This window comes from Eubalaena glacialis, chromosome 1 (assembly GCF_028564815.1).
Source record: "Eubalaena glacialis isolate mEubGla1 chromosome 1, mEubGla1.1.hap2.+ XY, whole genome shotgun sequence".
Taxonomy (NCBI): domain Eukaryota; kingdom Metazoa; phylum Chordata; class Mammalia; order Artiodactyla; family Balaenidae; genus Eubalaena; species Eubalaena glacialis.
Window position 1 is genome coordinate 12,801,779 of NC_083716.1, and position 19,146 is coordinate 12,820,924.

Below are 19,146 nucleotides of genomic sequence, written 5' to 3' on the forward strand. Positions count from 1 at the left end.
CTATGATTTAGTAAAAGATATTCAATAATTCTATGTTTCATAGAAATCTCACAAATACAAGTATTTCATTCACAAAATGCATGGTTTGGCAGGGTTCCAGGGCAGGAATTTGCTGGAGGGAAGGTATATTTATTGACTAAAATAAATCCAATGACTGACATTTCCTCCAGAAAACTGGCAAAATAATAATATTCAGAGATTGAAAGTCTTACAAGCAAAACTGAAAGAAAGGTCTGAGCTATTTACGTTTATTATAGGAATCCAATAATGTCATAAGAGTAAATAATCAGATATTTGAGAATTCTCAAGTTAACACTGAGAACATTTTAAACTACACGTTTTTGGAGTAGGACTTTCCAGAAACCTTTGATGTGAAATCTGGTGGCTGTAAGTCTTTGGAGTACTTATAATTATATTCCCCCTCTATCCCTTGCACATTTATATGCACTAAACAATGAGTATTCTTTGATGGAACCTATGTAGAAACAATCCAGATAGTTCTGAAACAGGCCAACAATATTTCCTTCCTACCCCATGTCTCAGTTCTTCCGCTTCTGTGCTCTCTTTCCCCATTTTGGTTACACCTCCACCATCAGCATTTGTTATGGACTGAATGTTCCTGTACCCCTAAAATTCATATGTTGAAATCCTAACCCCAGGGTGGCTGTATTTGGAAATGGGGCCTTTAAGGAATTAAGGTTAAAAGAGGTCATAAGGGTAGGGCCATGATCCAATAGGATTAGTGCCCTCTTAAGAAGAAACAAACACCAGAGAGTCCTTCCTGCCCCCACCCACCCCATTCTCTCTCTCTCCTTCTCCCTCTCCTTACACAACTGCACAAAAAAGATTTTATGAGCGCACAGCAAGATGGATGCTGCCTACAAACCAAGAGAAGAGGCCTCAGAATGAAACCTACTTTGCTGACACCTTGATCTTTGGCATCCCAACCTCCAGAACTGTGAGAAATAAATTTTTGTTGCATAAGCTACTTAGTCTGTGGCATTTTGTTATGGCAGCCCCAGCAGACTAAGATAGCAATTAAGAGGCTCAATGTAACAGTCACAACAGCATTTTCCTACACGTCCTCTCTTTAACTACTTTTTATGGATTGGATTCAGGGAAAAATACTATTGAGGGGCTGGACACATGTGGCCAGGAGAGTTTCATACAGATCCTTACACCACTCAGCCCTGCTTCTAATCGAGCATCAGAGAATGTGAGTGTGAGAAAGGACTTTAGTAACCCAAGCTTGTCATTTCAGGTTTTGCTATGATTCTGGGGTCATAGAAAACTACTCCATACACCTGGCACATCTTCTGGAAAACAATGGGGGTGAGGTAGTTGATACTTAAGTATTACACTTAAACATCGGTTTATACTAAATTGTGATATGTTATTGAGTGCAATACAAAATTCTTTCACATCTTTAGAATGCTTCAAAGAAAGGCATTATTGGTAAGGCTAATGCCAATACCAACTGAAAATTACTGTGGGCAAGGTAATGCCTTAAGGGGTTTATGTGTATTTTGTTACATAATCGTTACAACACTAGAAAATAGGAATGTATTCTTCTTCTTATTATTACAGAACGTTATTTCAGAAAATGGAAGCATTTCTAAAATAGCCCCACTCCCATCACGGTCATATTATGCTCTTTTATTTTCCTCATAGAGCTTTTTTTTTCCCCCTGTTTTTTTTCCTTTGCTTATTTTCTATGCTTCCCTAAGCCCCTTCTCAGAGCCTAAGACAGTGGCTGCCACGGAAAAGGAGCTCAATGAGCTTTTGGCCAAGGCCACACAGCTGGTCAGTGAAGCAGCTGCCACGATCACCAAACGGTAAGCGCCACTAGAGCAGGAGTAGGGATCATTTTGCTCTAAACATAGGCTGGCAGGGTGCCTGCGCAATAAATATGTACAGAAAGAAAAAAAAGTAAGGAAGGGAGCGAGGAGAAAAGGGTGTATGAATGGAAACGTTCCCAGAAGGGTCTAGAGAGCTTCTGCAGTGACTTTCCGTCCTTGGGGAATGAACTCATTTCAAGGTCTAAGCCAGCACTTTCCTCACCACGGAGTACGGGAAGGAATGGAGAAAGAACAGTCTTTAAAACGTCCAGAAGAAAGAAGAAAACGCGAGAGAAAAGCTGGGAGAAAAGAAGTAGAAAGAAAGGAATCAACCCCTTCCTGCCTATTTAAAAGCATAGCTGAGCGCGGCCGGTTTCCATGGCGACCCCAGGCCAGAACGGCCTTAGCCCATTGGCTGAGATGCCAGAGCCAATGAGAAGGCGCGATGTTGACGGGTCTTAAGATGGCTGCTGGACGGCCGGCTTCGGACCGGTGAGTAGAGCTGGTGGCTGGGCTGGCTCCCCGGCGGCCCGGGCTCCGGTGTGACGGATTTGGGAAGGCCGGGTGCGGGGAGCGAGGGAGCCAGCGTGGGTGGCCTCACAGCCTCTCCGCGGAGCCTTCAAACCCTTTGGCCGGGCCTGCGGGAGAGTCGGCGGAGCTGGCCTCCGCTTTGCTCGGACCCGGCGTCGCAGCGCCTTCCCCATCCTGTTGGTGGGAGAGGGGTTCTCCGTCCCACCCCAGCCAGAGTGAGAGGGGATGAGGAGACAGACTTTCGATCCGGGAAACAGTCTCTTGTTTACAATTGCTCTACCCGGAAGAGAGCTGCAGTCAATGGGAGTGTCAGCAAGCTAGACGTCCTACATCAGAATCTGCAGCGCTTAGTTCTGTGCCGGGAGGGGATTCTTCCCGCTTGGGAATCGGAGTGTGACCCTGCTGCCGGAAAGCCTGCAGAGTTACGGGTTGTGCAGCCAAACAGGAAAAGGTGTACCTTTCTAGAGCCACCCTGTTGCTGTCTTGCACCCTGTAAGTATTCTCACAGCGGCATCCAATTTGAAATGAGCCTCGAAGTGTTATTGGTTACTTGTAAATCTTTCCGTGTAGGGTTTTGAGTCTGGGGAAGTGTTGGCTAAACAAAACACTCACTTTGATGAAAACATATGCATACATGCAAAATCCTGCTAAATAGTTTATCTGGGTAATCAGATTGGTAACTTAAATCCGAAGTCAGGCCTGTGATTCAGTTGTACTTTCTCTACCTTTTTGAGAAAAGGGAGCGTATTTATTTCATAAACATGAATAGGACATTTACATAAATGTTGATGACAGCATGCTTAAAAGTATTTCAGTTAAGTAACTAATTCCCAGTCACAGAAACCGATTATTGTGGAAATTATTTAACACAGTCTTCAGATTGGTGGGTGGTGGCTTGTGACTGTCATACAAGTAAGATAAAATTCAGATCAGACAAGATTCAGATTTCTTTATTTCTAATTGAATATAAAATCTGGGAAATAAGACAGCTTCATTTGGTAAAAATGGAATTGAAATTCTGGAATATTAGAGGCAGGAGACATTTACCCAGTAGACTGCTCAGATTGAGATTTGGTTATACACAGTTGCCTGGACTTCCAGGAAATGTGACATTATTACCCAGACCTCTGAATGTGACTTCAATGTATGTGATTTAGCCTAGCATTTTACATAGCTTTCTGCCCTTAGAAAGTGAGAAGAAAATTCTTAATCAAATGTTAACAGAATTACAGGCTGGAGACATTCTTCAGACCCATTCTCTAATCTGTGTCACCAAGAATATATTACTACTTAAAGTCTGTTCTCTATAGAGTTTTCAAGCTATGGAGTTCTATTTTTCTAAGATAAGTGGATTACAGTGCATTAGGTGAGTCTGTTACCTCATCTGTAAAAGGGGTTTAGATAATAATTCCTAGTGGAAGGGTCATTGGTGAGGATTAAGGGTAAAACAGTGCCTGTCACATTGTTTGTATGCCATGTATAGCGGTGACCTGCTTTGTTTTTCTTTTTATTTCTGTTTTTTCTGTCATAATTGGGGTTTCTTTCCCTTTCTCCAGAGCATCTTTTAGGTGTTCTCTCTGAAGTGCAGAGTCTTACTGAAAACTAGCAAGCTTGCCTGTGGTGGCTGGGTTAGGAGAGAACCCTTATCTTCTGGGGTGTTGAGGTTTAATTAGTATTGTTCTGACTGCGAGAGGATGGAGTGTTACAGCAAAGAATGAGGTGATTCTGGGCATTTGGGCACGTATAATATTGAGATCCATAAAGAAACATTTTGGAACAGCAAGACATCCCAGAGATCTGATCAAACCCTTCATGTTATAGCTTAAGAATGAAGACCCAGACAGATGCAGTGGCTTCCCCACAATTTTGTTGTTCAGGACCAGGAACCCATCTTCTGACTTTCAAAACAGTGTTTTTTTCCGCTGCTCTACCACTGGTTCCCAATCCTTTCACAACCTAGAACCCCTTTTATTATAATTTGATATCTCCGTGGATGCTATATTTTGAAAGATTGTGTCCACTAAACTATATTCATTAATTTTTGTTGTTGTTTCTTCTTTTTTTTTTAAATGAAAATCAGGTCTGTAGCTACCAATCAGAGTCTCTGATGAATGAATGTGTGGTGAAGAATAATGTTTCATTGAATTTAAGTCTCCTGACCTAAAGGTGGATGATATTGTTTGAGGGATAATAAAATATATTGGGCTTTTTGAATATTGAAAGTAGCTTAGAGACCTCCATTACTGTCGTAATAAAACTTTGGGAGAACCTAAGCTGAGGAACTGCTGAGCTGTGTCGTGTTCTTCTAGGTGCATTGCCATCTGCCCAGCTGTGCTAAGGGTAGTGACTGTGTTTGGCTTCCACGGGCAAAAGAAAGCCCAGCCACTGAGACGAGGATGATATGTAAATATTTTTTGTTCATCATAAATCATGTCAGCCCTGGACTAAAGATGTGTTCTGCATAGCATACACAGAATTTTTTTTTGTAGAATAATAGTGGAATTGGAAAAATCTCTCCAATATGAAATGGAGAGGCTGATACTCAAAACCATAGAGAAGAAAGGAATTCTGAATGATTTACATCTTCTTTGGGGCTAAATGATAAAACTAAAATATTTGACGTGCAGGCTAAAAACGTGAAAATTTATGTATTGATACACGGACTGTTATATAGACCTGGCTGTAATCTACACTAAAAAACTTGTTTCTTGTTCTCTGGTATGCCACGTCTCTTGAGAATGGCTGAGTAATTTTCACATGTGAAGGGTAATTTGGAGTGATCTGCTTTAAAATGAAGGAATGCACTCTGAAAGGTGTGAGGTGAGCGACACTTCAAAGAACTAGAGAATCACAATCCAGAGGAACCCAACAGAAGTAACAGGGGGCCTAATAGGACCAGTTGGTACCATAGTACAATTAGAAATGTGTAAATAACATGTATGTGCTTTGAATAGAAAGACAGTGTTTTGGAACGTAAGCCTAAAACAAGTCACGAAGCAGCCACTCCATACTGGCTGATTTGCAGCCAGGCTGCTGTTCAGGTGGGCAGCTTCACTTTGCAGGCTCCTCAGTGAATAATCTGTGCTTGTCCGTGGCCACCAAGTTGCCCTGGTATTTGTGTGTGTGTATGTGTTTTATGGTCAGAGGAGAATGGCACGTCACTTTACAGATATTTAGGAATTAAGTTCAGAAACACACCTTATTTGAACTTTGCCTTGTTTTATGGATTTGGACATAGAGTCCACTTTTTAAAAGTTATTTTAATTTTTCTTCCCCTGTGGGCACACGCAAGAAATTATCATACCGGTCAGTGGCGTCCTGAGGACAGTTCTTAATGCCACATCAGCAAGAACTTATTAAAAACAGATGATTTTGAGAAAGTCCAAAAGTGATAAAAAATGATTGAGGGCTGATGAGGAAAGGCATGCCCTGTCCACGGCAACTGGCACTGCTTCCCAAGGTGAAACCCATTTGGGTGCCCAGAGCACAGACTCAGCCTGTGGAGATACTGAAGCAGTGGCCCAGTGGAGGAACTGTGCCCATCTGAGCAGTCACAGCTGATGTCTGGGCTGAGTGGTACTTGGCTGCTGATGGACAGAGCTTGCCATTTGTATAGAATGTTGGTTCCATGAGGTTAGGCATCTTTGCCCGTTTTGTATACTGCTGTTCCTATGTCTTGAAGAGTGCCTGGCACACAGTGGGCATGCAAAAGATGCTATGGACAGGGAAAAGAAACAGTGGCTTCAAACGTAGAACCCCAATTGGTGCTAAGAAAACTAACTCTGAAACTTGTTACTGTTCTTAAGTCCTGAAATGGGATAGTGAGCCTGAAGGTATATTATATGCCAGTGGCAAAGTCATGATGGAGCTGATTATCACTCCCCTCCCCCTGCTTCTCAGAACAGTAGAAATATTTTTATTAATAGCACAACACCTGTTTTTCAATATTGGCATGTTTTACACTATGTCCTTTGTGCTAACAGAATATCTCAACATAACCTCCATTCCAACTTTTAAAATCCTCAGGCCAGCTTTAGGGATGGATCCAGGTTTTATAGGGCTTGGAGCTTACGTAATTTGAGGTCTCCTCTTTCAAAAAAGGAATACAGATTAAAAATATAGAAAATCAGGTATAGTGCTTTGGAAGGACCTGTGAAAAAGAAGAGCCTTGAAGCTTAGGTTCCATTATCTTCCTGGTAATTTGCTTCTGGTTTTATTGCTCCATTCAGAAAAAGACATCAACATTTTTAATTGAAACTTCAGTCAGACTGTGGAAATCAAGGAAGTAAATGACTTGCATCAATTGCTAAGTGAATGCGCCTAAAACATTAGAAACTTCAAAGCTACCTTATGGATGCTGCCACCCATGATAGAAATGATAAAAATGCAGTACATAGCCACAGAAGTAATAATGATAATGGCAAAAAGAACTTAGCATTAAGTCCCCAGAACCTCCTAAACACTGTGTTGAGTGTTTCAGTAGCTTATCTCGTTTCATCCTCAGAATAACCCTGTGTGCAATGTAGTTACTCCTGTAAAACAGATGAAAAAACTGAGGGTCAGAGGTGTTAAAAATGATTTCCTCATACCACTAATATATGGTGGAGTCAGGATTACAGTTGGAGTAATTAGATGTTAGAACCCTTCCTCTTAAAAAGCCAAGAGAATGTTTTGGTGAGGGTGTTTCAGAGAGCCAGCAACTATGAGGCTGGACCCAAACTGTGAAAAGTGAGAGCTGATTCTTTGGACTTGGGAGGAGGTCCTTAAAAGTTATCAGGCATCCATTATTCAGAGTAATGCAAAATCCCGTCATACTTTGTCTCAGAGACAATGCTGGTGGTTTTCTTACTAGGTTAACGCAATAGGGGGCAGAAAGGTTAGCAAAAAAGATTTCCATCCTTCTATTTTATTCCTTTAAGTTGATAGTAAATCTTGAGCAGTACAGCCAACTTCTCTATTCTAGGCATCTTTTGAATGAACTGGTTTTGGCTCATTACGTATGCTAAAATAGACTGTGTCATGGAGATTAATAGTGAAAATATACTCAATTATAATTTTAGCAAATGATTACAACCTCAATTTTTAAAAATCATTTTTATTAGACTTAACAATAGTTAATGGTTCTCTCTACCAATGGGCTGTATAACTAATGATAAGAATTACCCTGAACTTTAACTTGTTTCCCAAATACAGTGTTATTTTAAAAAGCTGTATGTTTTTGTTAAATTGTTAGGATTATACTCCATTTAGTATTACTTTAGCAAGCAGTATAAAATGTAAAAATAGGACATCCTTTTTACCACCGTACTTTTCTCAAACTATCTGCACAGCTTAAAACTTTTCCTTTGAGTAATACTTTTCCTACTCTGTAGGTAATAAGTCCCCTGAAGTTTTGTACGTTCAAATACAGGCGAAACATCCAATTTTATTTTCTTCTCTAACTGTTACAGCTTGAAATATAGTATTATAATTCTTAAATTACCTGCAGTGTATATTGTTAGGCTCTTAACATTCTTGAGCAGTGAATGCTTTTACTGAATTTCCTCTTTTCTTTGGACGAGATTATCCATATATTAGAGAATCGAGGTTCTGTTGTCGTTAAGTCATTCATCTGTAGGTGTGTCTTGTAACAAACTTGCTGAAAATACACTTTTTAAAAATTTATACAAGCAAAATATTTAAATTATTTTAATATGGAGGGTACATCCCACTTTATACCAATTAAAAAAAAAAGTTTAGATAGACTGTTCCCAAACCATTGGTATAATTATTAGGTTCCTGGGGTATCTTTTAATGGTTTTAAAATTCTTTCCATGTCTACTTTATATGTCTTAATTCATTCTTTTCCCTTTAGCAGAAAAGATGTGGAGTGGGCTGCTACCTCCTGGCCTAAATGAAAGTGATGTTGAGTTGAATTCTGATGATGAAGCCACAGTAGAGAGCTCTGAACTGAACTTACAGGAAGGTAAAGAAGATGGGACCATTACAAACACAGAGATCTCAGATATCCCTACAGATGGACCAAAAACTGAAGCAGAGGCAAATGTAAATGCATATGAAGAGTGTCCCTCTGGAATTCCCTTAAATATGTGGAATGTAGGTTTTCTCTGATGTGTTCTTATTAAAGCCTGTACCTGTGTGTTTGTGCATGGTCCTGTGTGTGTCTCTGCCGTGGTCAGAATGTATATGTTCTTGGGAGGTAAATAGGTAGGGAAGATTGACTCAGAATAATTTTATTACTCTGTGGGTCTGTGGCCAACTCACTGGCCACTCAGATACTTATATTCATTTTTGTTTTGTTTTTCATAAAAAGAGGAAGGGAAAAAAAACATTTAGTAGGATTAGCTACTTGGCCTAACATAATACACGAGGAGTTTCAGTCTTAATCTCTTTGTTGTCTATGAGCCATTGACTTTTACCCTCAGATTATCAGATTGACTTATTTGGAAATAAATGAAGATAAAAACTCAGGTTGTGAAAGTCTCAGACAATAGAGTATCTCAAGAAGAACTGAACTAGTTTCATTAAATTTGTATTTTTATAAATGTTATAGTTTTTTATTACTTAACATGTTATTTTTCAGATGTATGCTTTGCTTCAAAGCATATTTGCTTCTCTTTCTTTTTTTTTACTTTTATGTAGAAATTTCAAGAACTGCATACAAAACATTCTGAACAGAAAACCTCAACTTCAAGATCCAGAAAGAAAAAAAGAAAACGCTCCAGAAAAGGTGTTTTAATTTAGGTTAATTGTCAATAGTGCTAATATTAAATTGTGACCAATTGAGCTCAACAATTTTTAATAACCATAATTTTGAAATAACCGAATACTTAGGTATTGACACTGTGAATTCTTTTTCAGGTAAATTGAAGAATGAAGAAGAATCTCAAAGGTAGGTGGAATTTAAAATATCTTTCTGTCCTAGATAGTATTGTAGAACTTGTACAAATAGTTGAACTACTTACCTCTGAAACGTAAGAACTAGTAGATGTAATATAATTGTAGTAACCAATTAAAAACAGTAAATGTAAAAATGAGTACATTTTGTGTAAAACATGTTATTGTCTCTCTTCTTACAGTGAACAGTCCTCAAGTGAAACCCAGTGGAAGGAGCTTACTCAGTATTTTGGAGTCAACGATAGGTTTGACCCCCCTGTTAAAAGGAAAAAAATTGAAAAGGTAAGATCTTTTTTATTGCATCTTATATTAGCCAGTGGGAAATGTTTGTAATTAACCTTGCCTAAGGTGTTTCTCCTCATTAATTCGTTCAGTGAAGAAGTTAATGTGTTCAAGATGCTAGATAAACAAGTAAATATATAGTTACAAATCGTTAAAAAAGCTGTTAAGAAAGAAACGAACAGGGTATTGTGAAGAAATTAAAATGGAAGCCCCACTTTAGCTGAGTGGTCAGGGAAGGCCTTTCTTAGAGGGTGCCGTCTCACTGAGACCGAAGGATGGGAAGGAACCATCTGTATAAGGAAGGCTAGTGTAGGGGTGATAACCTGGGTAAAGATCCTAGGGGTGGAAGAGTCATCATAGAACATTTGAGTAGCTGTAAGAAGGTCAGCCTGGCTGGATGGGGTCAGTGAGGAGGAGGGTGGGTGGCCCAAGGTAAGATTGGAGAGGCAGGCAGGAAGGCAGGCAGGGACCAAACTCTGTAGGACCTTAGAGGACAAGGTAAGGAATTGGGTTTTAGTCACAATGCAGTTGAGAGCCATTCAAGGGTTTTAAGTTAAGGGAGTGATGGGATCTAAGTTATGTTTGAAAAGACTGCATCTTATGTGGAAGATGGATCTTGGGGCAGCAAAAGCAGATGAGAAGAGGACAGTTAAGAGACTCTTCTAGGCATGAGGTGATGGCGGCTTGAAGAACAAGAATGGTGCTGCTGAAGATAGAAAAGTGGATAGAGTTGAGGTACACTGTAGAAGTAGGATCAACAGTATTTGCCTCCTGATTGCTTAAGAGGTGGTGGGGAGATTTAGGATTATGAGGACAGGGAGAGAACCATTCAGGGTTTTACTTAAGCAATGGTGTGAATAGTCATGTGAATTACAAAGATGGGAAAGCTTTGGAGGGGAGAAGATTTAGAGTGGGGCCTATCCAAAGTTAATTCTGGGGCATGGGTAATATCAGCAAGCAGGAACAGAGTAGATTGTTGGTCAAACGAGGCAGGAGCTTCGAGGAGAGTCTGAGCTTGAGATGCGTGCTTGGGAGTTGTCAGTCTATGGATGGTGTTAATATTTAGTAGAGGCTTGAATGAATGAATAACTTATACGTTCACATAGGGGAATGTTGACAGACTCCAGGAGCATGAAAATTGAGCTCTGGGCCATAGGGATAGAGGCACAGAGGCCTGCTGGTTGAAGCCCAAGGATATTGTATCCTGCATGTATAGACAGGATCATTGCTGTATACTACTGTGTATAGAGATGATTACCATTTTCTGGTTAATCAGTATTTCTTATGAAAAACCTCTGATTTTTAAACCCGTCATTGGGTGGAATTGCCTCATTGAGGGCACGTGCATTAAGAAACTGATACAACAGAGTTTTACATGCGAACCTTTTGATTCCAAGTTTGCCGAGAATGCCTGTCACCTAATCCCTAGAACACTGGGGAATTGGAACCAGGATCACCTTCTGCTGCAAATAATTAGAGCTATTGAGCAATCTCCTTTTTCCAAATGTTCAAGCAGGTGCAGAAATGCTAAATTTCTTACACAGAAAGAGCACTGGTAGAGGTGAAACTAAAACCCAGGCTTTATTGCACCATTCTCAGTTCTCCAGCTTCACTGCCCAGGGGGCTGGTAAGCATGGCAAAGTGTGATTGCTGTGCTCTTGACTCCTGCGATTCTGGTGGGCTGGGAGGAGGGATCTTGTGAGGAGGATGCCCTTGGCTGTACCAAACCTGTTGCAGAGCATGCGGGAGGGGGCTTATGCTGATGGCAGTGGTCCGCGGGCCACCTCTGGCCCACCTGCTTGAGAGTCCCAGCCTCTGACTGGATTGTTCTTTTGAGGGAAGAAATGGTTAAATGTTGGTTCTCATAGGAAATATTTTTTAAAGTTTTATTTGTGAATTAGGTGGTCTTTGATCTTCAGCTGTTTACAGTATTTGTTGTGTTTTCTCATAACTGTATTGACTTTAGAATGTCTGAATTGTTTCTTAGTGAAGTTAAAGCTATGAAATTCAGATTTTAGCCTTTCTAAAAAGTAGAAATTCTGAGGGCATTTGTTTACAATCTATCTGTATTAGAATATTTTTATTGCCCTACATATATGAAATTGTACCTTCTTGATACTGGCAAGATAAGGCCAACTTATTCTTTGTGTAAAATTTGGAATTTGTGAAGAGTAACTTTATTCAAGGATACTAGGATTCCATGTGCAAAATCTTTTAAACAACTCAGTTTTAGGAACTAGTGTTCTGTTTTGCATTGTACATTAGATGAATTCTAGAAAGAATTATGAGTCAAACACCATTTTAAAAAGGAATTTCTGTTTAAGGGAAGACCGCTCTAAATCCTTTTGTAATCACCTGTTGATCTGTTTTATAAGTTTGGCTTTTCCTAATGGTAGGCATTCCTCTGTATGCATGACATCTGCCTAAGAAAGTCATGGCGTCACCTAAACAAGGAAACTGATGCTGGCCAGGCTTGTATCTCCCCAGGATGTTGCCAGCACTTAATATTCTATAAATAAGTGCAAGCATAAGAGGAAGGGAAGGATTTGGTGAAGCCGGATTATCTCATATTCTCTTGGTAGTTCAGCTTAATTGCATGCCAGCAGGTTCACACTCATTCTTTGGTTTGGGATCACTGTTTCACATGCACCCCTTTTGCTGTCATGCCAAAGTCTCTACTGTGAATCCAACAGAGTAAACAGACATTAAAGAATGTCCACACTGGGGGCACCAAGATAAATGCTAAGAATAAATGTAAGTTCAGCAGATAATAGCACTGCCCAAGAAATCTAGAGAGGATCATGAAAATCCGTGATGCAGTAATGGACAAAACTAGCATGGATTTCTAGTCCATTATTTTACTTCTCTGGAGCAGAGGCTGATCTGTTACCATATCTCAGAGACCCTTTTTAGTCTCTTTTCACTCAATCACTCAACTCTCAAGAATGGTAAAACAAAACAAACTTCTTGCGTCTATCGTGTAGTCCTTTTTCTTTTTTATTCTTTTCCTTCTTTCTCTTTCTTTCTTTCTTTCTTTCTTTCTTTCTTTCTTTCTTTCTTTCTTTCTTTCTTTCTTTCTTTCTTTCTTTCCTTCCTTCCTTCCTTCCTTCCTTCCTTCTCTCTCTCCCTTTCTTTCTTTCTTTCTTTCTTTCCTTCCTTCCTTCCTTCCTTCCTTCCTTCCTTCCTTCCTTCCTTCTCTCTCTCCCTTTCTTTCTTTCTTTCCTTTCTTTCTTTCTTTCTTTCTTTCCTTCCTTCCTTCCTTCCTTCCTTCCTTCCTTCCTTCCTTCCTTCCTTCCTTCCTTCCTTCCGTCTCTCTCTCTCCTTCCTTCCTCCCTCCCTCCCTCCTTTCCTTCCTTCCTTCTCTCTCTCTCTCTCTCTCTCTCTCTCCCGTCTGTCTCTCTCTCTCTCTCTCTCTCCCGTCTGTCTGTCTGTCTCTCTCTCTCTCTCTCTCTCTCTCCCGTCTGTCTCTCTCTCTCTCTCTCTCTCCCGTCTGTCTCTCTCTCCCGTCTGTCTCTCTCTCTCCCGTCTGTCTCTCTCTCTCCCGTCTGTCTGTCTCTCCCGTCTGTCTCTCTCTCTCCCGTCTGTCTGTCTCTCCCGTCTGTCTCTCTCTCCCGTCTGTCTCTCTCTCTCTCTCTCCCGTCTGTCTCTCTCTCTCTCTCTCTCTCTCTCCCGTCTGTCTCTCTCTCCCGTCTGTCTCTCTCTCTCCCGTCTGTCTCTCTCTCTCCCGTCTGTCTGTCTCTCCCGTCTGTCTCTCTCTCTCCCGTCTGTCTCTCTCTCCCGTCTGTCTCTCTCTCTCCCGTCTGTCTGTCTGTCTCTCTCTCTCCCGTCTGTCTCTCTCTCTCCCGTCTGTCTCTCTCTCTCTCTCTCTCTCCCGTCTGTCTCTCTCTCTCTCTCTCTCTCTCCCGTCTGTCTCTCTCTCTCCCGTCTGTCTCTCTCTCTCCCGTCTGTCTGTCTGTCTCTCTCTCTCTCCCGTCTGTCTCTCTCTCTCCCGTCTGTCTCTCTCTCTCCCGTCTGTCTCTCTCTCTCCCGTCTGTCTGTCTGTCTCTCTCTCTCTCCCGTCTGTCTCTCTCTCTCTCTCTCTCTCTCCCGTCTGTCTCTCTCTCTCCCGTCTGTCTCTCTCTCTCCCGTCTGTCTGTCTGTCTCTCTCTCTCTCCCGTCTGTCTCTCTCTCTCTCTCTCTCTCTCCCGTCTGTCTCTCTCTCTCCCGTCTGTCTCTCTCTCTCCCGTCTGTCTCTCTCTCTCCCGTCTGTCTGTCTGTCTCTCTCTCTCTCCCGTCTGTCTCTCTCTCTCTCTCTCTCTCTCCCGTCTGTCTCTCTCTCTCCCGTCTGTCTCTCTCTCTCCCGTCTGTCTGTCTGTCTCTCTCTCTCTCCCGTCTGTCTCTCTCTCTCTCTCTCTCTCTCCCGTCTGTCTCTCTCTCTCTCTCTCTCTCTCCCGTCTGTCTCTCTCTCTCCCGTCTGTCTGTCTCTCCCGTCTGTCTCTCTCTCTCCCATCTGTCTCTCTCTCCCGTCTGTCTCTCTCTCTCCCGTCTGTCTGTCTGTCTCTCTCTCTCCCGTCTGTCTCTCTCTCTCCCGTCTGTCTGTCTGTCTCTCTCTCTCCCGTCTGTCTCTCTCTCTCCCGTCTGTCTGTCTGTCTCTCTCTCTCTCCCGTCTGTCTCTCTCTCTCTCTCTCTCTCTCCCGTCTGTCTCTCTCTCTCTCTCTCTCTCTCCCGTCTGTCTGTCTGTCTCTCTCTCTCCCGTCTGTCTCTCTCTCTCCCGTCTGTCTGTCTGTCTCTCTCTCTCTCCCGTCTGTCTCTCTCTCTCTCTCTCTCTCTCCCGTCTGTCTCTCTCTCTCTCTCTCTCTCTCCCGTCTGTCTCTCTCTCTCCCGTCTGTCTGTCTCTCCCGTCTGTCTCTCTCTCTCCCATCTGTCTCTCTCTCCCGTCTGTCTCTCTCTCTCCCGTCTGTCTGTCTGTCTCTCTCTCTCCCGTCTGTCTCTCTCTCTCCCGTCTGTCTGTCTGTCTCTCTCTCTCCCGTCTGTCTCTCTCTCTCCCGTCTGTCTGTCTGTCTCTCTCTCTCCCGTCTGTCTCTCTCTCTCCCGTCTGTCTGTCTGTCTCTCTCTCTCCCGTCTGTCTCTCTCTCTCCCGTCTGTCTGTCTGTCTCTCTCTCTCTCCCGTCTGTCTCTCTCTCTCTCTCTCTCTCTCCCGTCTCTCTCTCTCTCCCGTCTGTCTGTCTGTCTGTCTCTCCCGTCTGTCTGTCTGTCTCTCTCTCCCGTCTGTCTCTCTCTCTCCCGTCTGTCTGTCTGTCTCTCTCTCCCGTCTGTCTGTCTGTCAAGCCAAAACTGTTGCTCAACCAAGGATGTGTATTTACCACACTGCTGTCACCTGCTTCCCTGACAGTGCAGAGAGACTTATATTTTTAAAATGTACTCTTCCTAATATCCAAAGCTGTTTTAAAGTGTTCTTTGTATTAAATACAGCTATAATTGTGTTTCTGGCAGCAGTTCTGAAACTTATCAATAATTCTGTAATCATAACAATTATTTTGTGTCTATGTGGGAATTTCTTTAGAATAAATTTTACTCATTAATTTCATTATAAATGTCTCAAGTACTCTTTAGTTGAATCAATTTGATTAGTCAGCAGTCATTTTTGAAAGTAGTTTTATGTATACTTAATGGATACTTTTTGGCAAGAAAAACCAGAGGTACTTTTAATAATTTTGAGAGTAACTGCACAATGTCTTTGATAATTTTTAGTTGTTTATGAGAGGAAGCTGCTATTGTATAGTGCGGCTTTTTTCAAACTTATTGTTTTAGCAGAATACTCTTTCTTACTAGAATCTTACACGGAGCGCCAATACAAAGATCACAGGCTGGTTGCCTTGAGTGGGTGGGTGTCGGGTGGGTAGGGTGGATGGTGGGGTGGGTTGTAGAGGTACCATGTTGTTCCCCTGGTATCAGGTACAAACCATTCTCTCGTCATCCTTATGTGATCCCCGTCGGGTGGGTAGTATGGCCAGTATTATTCTCACAATACAGATGAAGAAACTGAAGCCTAGCATGATTTGTCTAAGAAAACAGAGCAGGTTGAAAAGTAAAATAGTCCCAAATCTAGATTTTTCTGAAGTAACAGTCCAACTTAGTTTTTACTTACCTGATTCAAATAATTTAGGTAGGCGTGATTTTTATGTAAAAGTAGTAGCACTTAATTCTTAGTTCTGTTTTTTCTTCCTCCTTTATGGAGAGATTACCTAATTTTTCCCCCTAGGTATTTAGGTCTAATCATAGAACAGCAAACTTGAGTGGACACTTCATTTGTATTAAGGTTTGAAAATTGAATATATTATCTGAATAAATATTTACTAGCAAAATTCTGTAGAAATATATTGTTACAGTTTGACTTAAAGAGCTTTAATCGGTATGTTAAAAGAGATTTTACTACATACATATGGATGGTTAGTCCTTAACGTTAAACCTAATACCCATAAATTTCTTAGATATTTATAGTACTGCCTTGACATCTGCAACAAAACTGTTAATTAGAGCTTACTTATTGCCTCGTGGGAACCTGTCAGATACTGGCCTTAGATGATTTTCCACCTGGGACCAAATTGCCATCCCTAAGTTTGTCTGTATTGAGGTATATCTTAAGCTGAATTTCGATTCCTGCCAGAAGGCGTCTTAGGAGCATGCTGAGGACCTGCAGAGTATCAGCAGTGCTTCTGTGCCCCCTGCCACTCCTGTGGTATGAAAGATGCCCTAGATAATTCCCATAGACGTTACTCTGGGGTCCAACTTGAGAATTTTAGAAAGCTTTAATACTCAAATCTTATTTCATGAGACTACTTACTGACTCAAAGTTGAAATCTTGGGTCTTATACTTGGGTCTGAGCCCTTGACAAACTATAATGAAGTCTGTAGTAATATAGAGCTGAACCTTTTTTTTTGTTTTAATGGTATCCTGATAGATATAATGTAAATAGCTTATTTATTGAATGACTTCTATGATCTAAGAACTTTGCTAGGTATTTTACTTTTTTTTTTTTTTTTTTTTACCTTTACCGTAACTTTGCAAAGAATGTGGTACTATTCTCATTTTACAGGTGAGATAACTGCAACCTTATAGAGGTTTAGGAACAAAACCCAGGGTTTCTTGGCCAGTAAGTAGAGGAGCTGTAATTTGAACCCAGGTCTGACCTCAACAACCATGTTCTTTGTAAACTATTATTAACTTTTGGTCTTAAGGTGATGGAAGTGTTTTATCTCAGGATTTTTTTTTTTTTTTTAACATGAGCATTTTGAAAATATTTGGAATGTTAGTATCTTCTTATAGAAGCAGAGAGTTTAGGTGTGCATATGGGACCAGAAATTTTTCAGAGCCAAAAAGAACTATTATATTTTACTTAAATAAATTGCTAAAAAAAAAAAAAAAAAGAAAGAAAGAAAGAAGAAAGAAAAGGGAGGAAAAAACCAGTCATGCGTAGCGAAACTTTGTTGAAATAAAAAAAAAAACTTAAAAGAGCTAAAAACAAAGTTGACTATGTAAGTGGAATTCTCGGATTTTATTTCTAGGAGAGAATTTTGGTCATCCAAGCTGATTCTCTCATTTTCTTTAAAGAAACTGAGGCTTATGAGTTAAGTACCTCCTTTACCTGGCGCTGTGACCATGTCCTCTGACTTCTGGTCCAGCGCTCTTTCCACTATATTAGATGCTGCTTGGAATGGCTGGGGGAATGGGAGTTAGTTGATGGTGGAGAGAGAGATTTGTAATTTTAGCTAATTTATTTTTAAGTGAAAATTATACCTATCAGCCCAGCAGTTCATATAAGTTTCCAGAAAAGGGGAATGTTCTTGTTTTCCACTTTGTGACATTAACTGTAAGCTGTGGCTCTGTGGTAACCAAAGGGAGTTAAGTTAGCCAGTTGATGCAGCAAAATGCCTTGCTAAGTAAGCAGACCACTGGTTTAATTCCTGGGCATTGGTGGTAAAAAGAGATCTGCATTATCCTAGGTCCTGGAGTAAAGGCGTACAGCACCCAGGTCTTAAATAATCTCAGGAAGCCTAAATAATTAGAGGGAAACAAACGGAGCTATTATGTGGAATAAGCAGGACAGGCTTGAGAATGGGTGCTGTTAGGTTGCTGAGCTGAAAGTGCTGGAGAGAGACGTGGCGTGCAGGCACGGCAGCAAGCAGGGAGCGGTTAGGTACTGGGCATCGGGGAGGGTGCAGTGGGGTCAGCGGGTGTATAGGCATGAGGGCACCTGCAGGGATAGAGAAGGTAACAATCGACATGAGACTTACAGGGTGGTTAAGATTTTTCAAAGAGAAACACATCCGGAGGCACAGGGAGTATGAAGAGACTGGTAAATGTGGCCAGAGAATAGGAAGTACAGCCTTGCCCAAGATGGGGCTGAGAAAGCATTTGGGGACCCTGTTGTGAAGGGATTTGGATGCTATTCAAAACGAGTAAAGAAGTGATAGTGTTTTGAGCTGGGTAGTGACATGCTATCTCCTTTAGAAAAACAGAAGACTAGTTTGACGAGGATTTAAATCTTACAGACAGGAGATGATGAGGCCCTGAAGAAGCACAGAAGGGAGACATGAGAAACACTACAGAAACGGAGTGAAAATAAGAGCCAAGGATCGGAGGCATTGAATCTAACGGAGGATTCTCTCCGGGGTGACTAAGGGGGTGGTCACCTCTGAAGGAGAGTCAGGGCAGGAATTGATGGGCTTGTTTTTCCACGTGATAGAAATTGAAGCCCCTACCTCTGCAAGGCCTTCAATATCAAGATAACTAGCAAGTAGCTGGAGACACAGGTCTTAGTACAGGGGAGAGGTCAGATGTTTTGAATTATTTAGAGATATAAAGCAGCTTATAAGAAATAATTGAAGCCCTAGGATTGAGTATAATACTGAGGAGAGGGAAGAGTAAGAAGACAAGGGGGCCAAGCACAGAACCTTGAGGACTACTATAATGAGGGGACAGCAGGAGGAGATAAGGGGCATCAAAGGAGAATTAAGATAGACATTTGGGGAGATAGTTTTAAGAATGAGGATGTAGTTGACATAAGAGATGATGGGAGGACAAATGGTATCATTTATGACTGTAGAGGGAGCAGTTTCAGAGGAATGATGAGGACAGAAGGAATAGAGAAGAATGGGAGATGACATGGGACAACTGATACACTGCTTTCGAGAGAGATGAAGTACCGACATAAGAAGAAATCAGTTTGAGGGAGGTGAGCTGTGTCATCTCATCCAGCCCCTGGTCCAGATTGGGGAGGACAAGCTTATTTATAGGATGAGAGAAAGATGGAGAAAAGAGAGAGAGAGGAGAAAATTTAAAGAGAAGGGTTCTGGATAACACGTAAGCAGGTGGAATTATGATGGGCACAGGAGGTGGGATAAGTCTTGGGAAGAGAGATGATTCTTTCCTGGAGGCAATAAGGATGGAAGAACAGAGTAAGTGAGAAGCGGGTGAGAGGAAGATTATAGAAAGTGCATACGTGCCCTTGGTTATCCTCTTCCCTCTCTCCCACCACCTCAGCCTCTCATGAAGTAGGGGTAGAGTTATAATCTGCTGAAAAGGAAGGAGGTAGGGTTGAGGGTATTTGAAAAAATG

General features: G+C 41.5%; 1 protein-coding gene across 5 annotated transcripts in view; it reads left to right on the top strand.

Moving 5' to 3' along the window:
• The first annotated feature begins 2,283 nt into the window (after window positions 1–2,283).
• Window positions 2,284–19,146, top strand: part of FAM204A (family with sequence similarity 204 member A) — a 41,297-nt gene continuing 24,434 nt past the window's right edge. Inside the window, exons 1-5 of one of the 5 annotated variants that reach the window (XM_061192792.1) lie at window positions 2,284–2,330; window positions 8,224–8,465; window positions 9,012–9,099; window positions 9,231–9,261; window positions 9,449–9,548. In XM_061192792.1, the coding sequence (XP_061048775.1) occupies window positions 8,232–8,465; window positions 9,012–9,099; window positions 9,231–9,261; window positions 9,449–9,548 (453 nt within the window). In that variant the 5' untranslated portion in view covers window positions 2,284–2,330; window positions 8,224–8,231. Of the gene's footprint in view, window positions 2,331–2,355; window positions 2,862–8,223; window positions 8,466–9,011; window positions 9,100–9,230; window positions 9,262–9,448; window positions 9,549–19,146 lie in introns of those variants that run through there. The other 4 variants (XM_061192799.1, XM_061192818.1, XM_061192785.1 and 1 more) reach the window with 4 other exon arrangements.